This window comes from Urtica dioica, chromosome 10, assembly GCF_054948205.1.
Source record: "Urtica dioica subsp. dioica isolate 48M chromosome 10, U.dioica_male_clone48M_v1_H2, whole genome shotgun sequence".
Classification (NCBI taxonomy): domain Eukaryota; kingdom Viridiplantae; phylum Streptophyta; class Magnoliopsida; order Rosales; family Urticaceae; genus Urtica; species Urtica dioica.
Genome location: NC_142765.1, coordinates 22,980,176 through 22,988,338, shown reverse-complemented (window position 1 = coordinate 22,988,338; position 8,163 = coordinate 22,980,176). Strand labels below are relative to the sequence as shown.

At 36.2% G+C, this 8,163-nt stretch overlaps 2 protein-coding genes across 3 annotated transcripts; both read left to right on the top strand.

Moving 5' to 3' along the window:
* The first annotated feature begins 606 nt into the window (after positions 1–606).
* LOC149384150 (protein COBRA-like) lies at positions 607–3,656 on the top strand. 2 transcript variants are annotated; one of them, XM_089628077.1, is made up of 5 exons: positions 607–894; positions 1,266–1,336; positions 2,606–3,044; positions 3,372–3,426; positions 3,460–3,656. In XM_089628077.1, the coding sequence occupies exons 1-4, from the start codon at positions 789–791 to the stop codon at positions 3,410–3,412; spliced, it is 657 nt and encodes a 218-aa protein (XP_089484203.1). In that variant the 5' UTR covers positions 607–788; the 3' UTR covers positions 3,413–3,426; positions 3,460–3,656. The 2 variants fall into 2 exon arrangements, with proteins under 2 accessions (XP_089484203.1, XP_089484202.1); XM_089628076.1 differs by having other exon boundaries at positions 609–894; positions 3,372–3,656.
* Positions 3,657–4,935: 1,279 nt separating this feature from the next.
* On the top strand, positions 4,936–6,894 carry LOC149384149 (uncharacterized). The gene is made up of 4 exons (XM_089629627.1): positions 4,936–5,328; positions 5,409–5,525; positions 5,610–5,759; positions 6,572–6,894. Exons 1-4 carry the CDS (start codon positions 5,044–5,046, stop codon positions 6,764–6,766), a joined length of 747 nt encoding a protein of 248 aa, XP_089485753.1. The 5' UTR covers positions 4,936–5,043; the 3' UTR covers positions 6,767–6,894.
* Positions 6,895–8,163: the final 1,269 nt, after the last annotated feature.

Below are 8,163 nucleotides of genomic sequence, written 5' to 3'. Positions count from 1 at the left end.
TCGGGGCTCGAAGTCGTCATAGTTTGTCACCGGAGATTCAATGGAGTGTTTTTCTGACATTTCTGCATATTTTTGACAACTTCTTTTTTTTTTTGGTCGGAATGCTCCTCCGACAATAACTGAGCTCCTCCGACGAATTTTTTGAGCCGTGGTCACGAGTTTTCTCAGCTTGGACGAGATGCGGGAGAGTGAGGGAGAGAGAGATGAGATCTGGACGAGAGAGCTTGGACGAGATGATGGAGAGAGAGAGAGAAGATCTGGACGACAGACAGAGAGATGGACTGGAAGAGAGATAGACTGAGACCTAGATGTACTGGACGAGAAAGAGAGAAGAGATTGACGAAGGAGAGAGATTGACTGAGACTCACCTATTAATCGGTCTTCATTTCGGGAGAAAATGGGTGAGTAAAGATGTCTGCCAATTTGTAAAGAAAATAGATAGTGAAGGGCAAACTTGACTTTTTACTCTTGTCATGGTGGCATTTTTGGACAAATTAAGGTTTTAGTGGAATGTGGGAAAAAATTATCAAAAGAGTGGCAGATGGGGCAATTTCTCTACTATATATTGCTAACATTTTATTAATATAAAAACAAATATACAGAAAATAAATCGGGAAAACCTAAAGGGTTGACTCACTAAGTTGCCGTGTTGGACTGTCTTTCCAAGTTTCCGCGTTTATGACTCTCTCTGTATTACTGTGATTTACATCTCATCTCAAGCTCAACTCTCAAGCAACAATAGGCACATCGAAACTCAGGGCAACTCAGAGCTGAATCTGAGTCGACAAATGGCGTTCCAGTGCTCATTGTCCACTGTATCAATTGCCTCAAAGCTCTCAAGCCTTACCATTTTGCTTGTCCTTTTCCTTTCTTGTCTCACTTTCACTCCCACAGGTTAGTCAACTTATTTTACTGTCCCCAAATGTCTCTCCTCTTTTCGTTTAAATAATTTCTACAATAAAAGATTTTCTGCAAGAATATGATTAGCTTCTTGTTCTTGATGAATTTTAGTAAAATCAATGATTTAATTTAAGTTGTTTGTTTGAGTAGGAGCTAATAAAAAAAAAAAAAAAAAAAAAAAAAAGCAGTTGGATTGCTTTATTAGTCTTCCTTAAAAGGAAATAACATTTGGACTACTTTGGAAGATCTAGCATAATGAATGATGGTTATTATGCTTCTGAATTTGTTGTCGTTTTAAAGGAGTCTAAAAGGACTGATTTTGTTATCAATTTTCACACTCTATCTAATTATTAATTGGGATATAGACGCACACGATCCAGCTGGGAATATCACAATCAAGTGGGATGTTATGGGCTGGACTCCCGATGGCTATGTTGTAAGTATTTATTTGTAATTTTTGCTTTTACTTTGAAAGTTTCCCTGTGATATTTGGTAGAGATTAATTTATGTTACTAAAATATAAAGGGGAAACAGTTTGAAACGGTCAAGTAACCATAATTGTTAAAAAAAATATAACTCAACTTGTATCTCATTTTCTCGCAGTTATATGTATATATGTAGTATTAATTTAAGCTATTTTCTAAATTATTAGATAATTGTATTAGATTTTTAACACAAGGGATCTAAATCAGTCACAAGCATGAGATTTAAATAAGTCATATATATATATTTTTTTTTTTGTTTTTTGTTTTGAGGGAGGGCTTTTATAAGTAGTCAATGATACTAAATAAGATATTTACAAATATGAGGGTTGGACAAATACAATTATCTATTTCTAGAACACACAAACACACCCCAGAAATACTCACAAGTAAAAACGGGAAGTGGTCTATGGTCAATTCAGTAGCAAAGAAATAGGTTTTTTATAGTTATACCTCGTGAAAAAACTTATTTATAAGGAAAAGGAATTAATTTTTTTTTATGTCCAAATAGGCAAATAGGTCATGGTTGTAGGAGTCAATCCATTAGTAGAGGAGAGTGGTGTTACCACTTGGCCCAAACAAGCTTGGGTTAAATAGGTCATATATCTACATCTTAAATATAGTCACGTTTCGGTCAACGTACGCATAACTTAAAATGATTCATAATTGAGTTCTCTAGATATACAATCATATAAAACTCAACTTTTGCCATAACCGATCTTTGATAAATTTTAAGTAAATAGCCACAAAACTTTATTAACAAAACCAAAAAGACATTAATAATTGTAAATAGTCGCTAATAATTGTAAATAAATCATTAGACTCTATGAGCATAAATGAAAAGGTCCATTAGATAAATAGTTACATGTACAGTTTGACATTGCTAAATAGACAACGTTACGTAGAATTAAGTAAATAGCCACTTTCATATATTTACAGACGTAAATCTAAGGTAAATAACCACTTCCATTTATTAGGCCACGTCATCTTTATGACTATTTATTCAAGATTTGCAAAACGTTAGTTATATAGCAATTTCAAACATTTTAATTGGCTATTTACCTGATTTTTTTTTAAAATGAAATGCTAAAAACGCTCAAACAATATCACATTAGTATGCTTGCTATTTACCAAAAAAAAAAAAAAAAAAAAAAATTCGAATATTTAGAAAATCTCCAAATTTTTGTGGCTTTTTTCTGAAGTTCTGTTCGGACATATCTCAGGCCGTTGTTACAATTTACAACTTCCAACGCCATCGCGACATAAAAGCGCCGGGGTGGACATTAGGGTGGACGTGGACGAGGAAGCAGGTGATATGGGCGATGGCGGGAGCCCAGACGACGGAGCAAGGAGATTGCTCGATGTTCAAAGGGAACGTCCCTCATTCGTGCAAGAAAACTCCGGAAGTCGTGGATTTGTTGCCGGGAACGCCTTACAACCAGCAGATCGCCAATTGTTGCAAAGCGGGCGTGCTCGACTCGTGGGAGTCTAGCTCTTTCCAGATCGCCGTGGGCGGTGAAGGGACGTCTCGGAGGACCGTCAAGTTGCCTAAGAACTTCACGCTCAAGGCACCCGGGCCGGGGTACTCTTGCGGGCCCGCTAAGTTTGTGAGGCCCACTTTCTTTGTCTCTCCGGACAAAAGGCGATACACCCGAGCTTTGGGTAAGTTGCAATCATTACAAAGTAGTATGAGTTGAGGGGCCGGCCCAAACTCACCCGAATTCATTAAGGACTATAGGCGAATTAATATTTTGAGGCTCTTCGATAATAGTAAAAATTTAAATATAAGAACAAATATAAAAATTTAAATATTTTTGGCATATATATAATATATACTTAAAATTTTGGGGTCCAACTCAATCGGAGGCCTTAGGCACTGGCCTTGCTCGTCTATAGTCAGGACCGACTATAGGGTATATGTATAATGTATATATTTGGAGAGTGGTTCTCATTCTTTGTTTTTCTGTGATCGGAATTTTCGTTTGGCAGCGACGTGGAAAGTCACGTGCAAGTACTCGAGGAAGCCATAGCTGGACAGAAGTTCTCGAAGCAAGCAATTATTCCAAACAAGGAGTTTATGATTCTGTGAGACTTTGTTTTATTTTATAGTTATTTTGATCTTATGAATGTTATTGTGTATGTCTGCTTTATCATTTATGTTGGAGACGCAATCAATAATCCAGTGTTGAGCTAAGGGATTTCATTATTTCCATGCAATTAAGCTCTTATGAGCAGACGTTGTTTGCATATTCAATAAAGGAAGTTCGTCATCAATATTTTTTCCTTCTTATCACAAACTTTCCCCATCATCTAGGCTTTACTGTTTAAGATCATTTCCTTCGAAATTTTCATATATTTGTTTGCATGAATAGGAGAGAGAGATTTTCCTATGTAAGCAGTTATCATTACCAAAGCCATTGATTCTCTAATTCTATTCACGTTGGCAATTGGATTCCGCTTGAATGAAGATTGATTAACATTTCTTTCTATTTTTTATATTTTGCTGTGAATCAACTGAAGGCAAAAAAAAAAAAAAAAAAAAAAAAAAAAAAAAGCTAACTTCGTATAGCGAAAGTCATCTATGATTTTCAGCTCAAAGCTCGGTCTTCTCCGTCAAGGAATTGACTAGAGCACGAAATCGAAACGAGGTCTCAGAGCAAAATCTCGGCTTTCTTTATTAAGCTCTGCTGCCAAGAAAAACTCGAGCGGATACTTTGACTTCAGCACCGTTGATGTGAACTTTCTAGGGCGTTATAGGAGCCTCGCCACCCTTTTTTTTTGGTTAATCCAGCCTAATCAAAAGTACTTACTCCTTAAACCAAGTAATTCCTTCTTTGCAGAATCGCCACCCCACCAAAAGTGTTCCCTAAGGCTTTTCATCTCGTCACAAAACGAAGAAGGCACAATGATATCCGCTCGGTCGCTGCAATTTATTCGAGCCCATATTAAGCAATTCTAATTAATTTCCTCGTCGCAGAAATTCAGCTCCAATTCACGTTGCTAATTGTCTATGAAACGAGACTCCATTGCTTCCAAGACCTCGTGCATTATATACATATAAATAGATTATGTAATTTTGGCCAATGATGCCTTTTTTTTCTCTCTTTTACTATATATCTCAATGATCTAGATTTAGATCTAGTTTTTCTATCAGCCGGTTTTATTTCTTGTCATTTATTTTAATTGCACAGATCTAAATAGCTATTTCTTTACTACAATGTGAATCTTAGTTACCAAAACTCCGAGAACACAACAATTTGTAATAGATGATATTGTTAGTGGTTTATGTTTATTTGAAAAGAATCATATAGCTTTTGATTATTGTTGTAATTATGTTTGTGTTGTCCACTTTTTTTTTTTACTAGTAAATAAACATCTGTGACTCTGATCAATATATTCTTTACAATGAAAAAAAAAAAAAAAAAATTCGACATTAACCATTAAAAACGAAAAAAATGCCTAAAGCAAAAGTGTGAACATTTTTATATACACAACTTTTGACCGGAGAGAATATTGAAAAAGGAAAGAAATCGAAACAAAAGGGGAAAAATATCAAAGGGAAGGGAAAAAGAAAAAAGAAAAAAAGAAAAAAGCAAAATAAAATAAAATCTCTCATCTCTCTCTCTCTCTCTCTCTGTATTTGCGGCGACAGTGTGTGTGTATGTGCGTTCGTTTGTGGATGACGACAGCTTTGCCGGCGAGGCTTTACATGCCGCCTCAGAGCCCCGCCGCGACGCCGACGTGGCACCACAACAACAGACTCTCTTTCAAACCGAGCCCTAATCGGAATCTCGGCTCGGCGCGGCGGTGCAAGTCCGCCGCCAACGACGCTCGTATGTACGGCTCCGACGAAGTTCCGACGCAGCTTCAGTCCCTCGTCGAAGGCTCCTCCGCCGTCTTGGTGCCGGAGCTCAGCCGCGTCCCCGCAGATGTCGATTACCTTCAGGTTCTGCTTTAACGGATTCGATTCTCGATTTCCGCCCAATAATCTCAATCCGTAATTGAATTCTTTTGTCTGTTTGGCAGGAATTGCTGGCGATTCAGCAGCAAGGACCGAGGAGCATCGGGTTCTTCGGGACGAGGAACATGGGATTCATGCACCAAGAGCTGATCGAGATTCTCAGCTACGCAATGGTCATCACTGTAAGTCCATTCTTTCTTCACTCTCTAGACTCGGCTCCGTTGAAAGAAATCGCAATGTTTTTTTTTGTAATTCTTGTTCTTCAGAAGAATCACATATACACTTCTGGAGCGTCGGGGACGAACGCGGCGGTGATTAGGGGCGCTCTGAGAGCGGAGACGCCGGACCTTCTGACGGTGATTCTGCCACAGAGCTTGAAGAAACAATCCCCGGAGAGCCAGGAATTGCTCTTGAAGGTAACATTCTCTGAAAGCCTAATAGGATGGAAAGAGCTTCATGTTTTCGTTGTGTTCGTTTGGATTTTAGGTGGGAAATAATCTAGGAATAATCATTCTAAATAGTCGTTTCTAAGCTAATTGAATATGAAAATAGCCAAAGTTTCAAATACTCAGCAGAATAGAGACTATTTCGTTATTAAGAAAAAATTGACACTGTGATTAAGGTTTCTGGCTATTTATTGTAAGCAATTTATCACTTTGAAAAAAAATTATTGAAATCCCAGTACTTGCACATTTTAGTTATTTAACTGATTTCAGACAACCCTTGTCTTTTTTTTTTTTTTTTTTTTTTTTTTTTTTTTTTGTAAATCCATTAATTTCAATTGGTTGTTTAGCTAAAATACCCAATTGTTTTTTTAACTAAATGTGAAATTTCATTTTCCATGGAAAATACGGTTGAAAATGAAATCCATCTGAATTTCTCTACATATCTCTATTTCCCTCTATTTTCCATGAATTTCAAGCACGACATAGATTCTAATTATCCCTCCTATTTTTTCTTCTTTTTTCGAATTCTCAGTTTTCTCTCGCATTTCAAAAGGCCCTAAAGGGCAACGAAAAATAACGCGGAAGAGTTAAAATGTGAAAACCAGAAATATCTATTGTGAAGTCGAGTAATTTGAATTGAATAGTAGATATTTTCTCATTCTTAGCATGCTTCCTTGGATATATTAAGGAAAAAAAAACTAAAAATAGGAAAAGGGAATGTAGAGAAAGAAATCCACCATTTTTATTATATTTTTCTTGAAACAAAACAAATTGATCCTCAGGTGAAGAATGTGAAAGAGATGCCTCATAACGACGATCTACCTCTGATAGAAGCGAGCAGATTGTGCAATATGGACATCATTTCACACGTTCAACAAGTCATTTGCTTTGCCTTTCACGACAGTAAGCTTCTCATGGAGACTTGCCAAGAGGCCAAAAATCTCCGCAAGATTGTTACTCTTTTCTACCTAGATTGAGATTGATTGATTGACGTGCTCATTCTTTCTGTAAAAAAAAAAAAAAAAAAAAATTGCAATCAACTCTGTAACAAATATATTATACAATGCCAAGGTAAGAAAGAAGAATTTCGTCCATTCAAGTTCAACCAACTGTGCGTGACAGTCAGTTTTATTGCTTAATGTGCTATGGGCGATCATTATTTTGGGTTCTATATTTTGCGAAGAAGTTATACGTGTATGTATTCATGTAAATGTAAACACCTATATATACACTTGTAGTGGAGTATTTAGAGTTTGTAGGCAAGGAAGCGAAATGGCAGATCATGCTGTTAATGTTCACAGCAATCGGGGACAGTCTGTTGGTTCTTCTCTAAAGCTTCTGGATCAGGTAGCTCGATTTTTCGATACCGTTATACAGTGTGGAGCGACTCACTCATTTATTCATGCCGAGTATTATTTCGGCGACTGACTCTTATCTCGCCGAATGAGGTTCATTTCCCGGATATCCTCAAACATTATTTTGTATTCCTCTTTCTCTATCTAGTTTTGTTGTCTCGGGACATTATTTCCAATTTCAGGCGTATTCTCGCATCACAACATGCCTCGAAGGATATCACTGCCACCAAATCAACACGAAGATCTTCTTTGTCGACTTGCGTTTGGCATAATCTGAGAGCACGATCCATATCTTAGTAGTAAGGTCAATGATTTAATATTGTTGATTGGTTTTTAAGACTTTTTTTTTTCCAGAATTGCAGGGGGTGGATAGGATTGAAGCTGTATTCGAGCTGGAAGAATTTGGTAATTGGAGATGCTGTTAAAAGAAAAGAACAACAAACTGATTCCAAAGAATTAGTAACTAACAAAAATCACCCCATATATATAATATTTAAATATTAGGTACAAAAATTATAAAGTAAAACATATGGTATTCAAATAGTAATTAAAACATGTTACATATATTAAATTAATTGATTTTGTGTATTATTTTCTATCATATATTGAATTAACTTTCATGCTGCAGGTTGAGCTTGTTTTGGATTAAAAAATCTTACCCAATATTATAAATCTATAGTGTTTATTAGATAGTGAAACTTCGTATTTACAATTTCTGTATTCATTCACTCCATAATGGAATAAATATATGAGTTGAATTAGAGTCTAGCACTCCGTTATGAAATGAGCAGGGCCGGTCCAAACTCACCAGGGGCTCTTGGCGATTTAATATTTTGGAGCTCTATAATACTAATAAAAATTTAAATTTTTAGGGTAAAAAATATAATTTTTTAGAAAATAGGTCAAAAGTGTAAATTTTTAGGGAAAAAAATATAAATTTTCTTAAAAATAGGCAAAAAATGTAAAATAATTTTTTTGTGGCCCAACCCAATTGGGGGCCCAAGGCACAAATCTTGCCC

Coding starts and splice junctions, on each gene's coding strand:
- LOC149384149 (XM_089629627.1), top strand. CDS start 5,044: ATGTGCGTTCGTTTGTGGATGACGACAGCTTTGCCGGCGAGGCTTTAC. Junction 5,329..5,408: donor CAGATGTCGATTACCTTCAG/GTTCTGCTTTAA, acceptor TCTGTTTGGCAG/GAATTGCTGGCGATTCAGCA. Junction 5,760..6,571: donor GCCAGGAATTGCTCTTGAAG/GTAACATTCTCT, acceptor ATTGATCCTCAG/GTGAAGAATGTGAAAGAGAT.
- LOC149384150 (XM_089628077.1), top strand. CDS start 789: ATGGCGTTCCAGTGCTCATTGTCCACTGTATCAATTGCCTCAAAGCTC. Junction 895..1,265: donor TCTCACTTTCACTCCCACAG/GTTAGTCAACTT, acceptor ATTGGGATATAG/ACGCACACGATCCAGCTGGG. Junction 3,045..3,371: donor GCGATACACCCGAGCTTTGG/GTAAGTTGCAAT, acceptor TTCGTTTGGCAG/CGACGTGGAAAGTCACGTGC.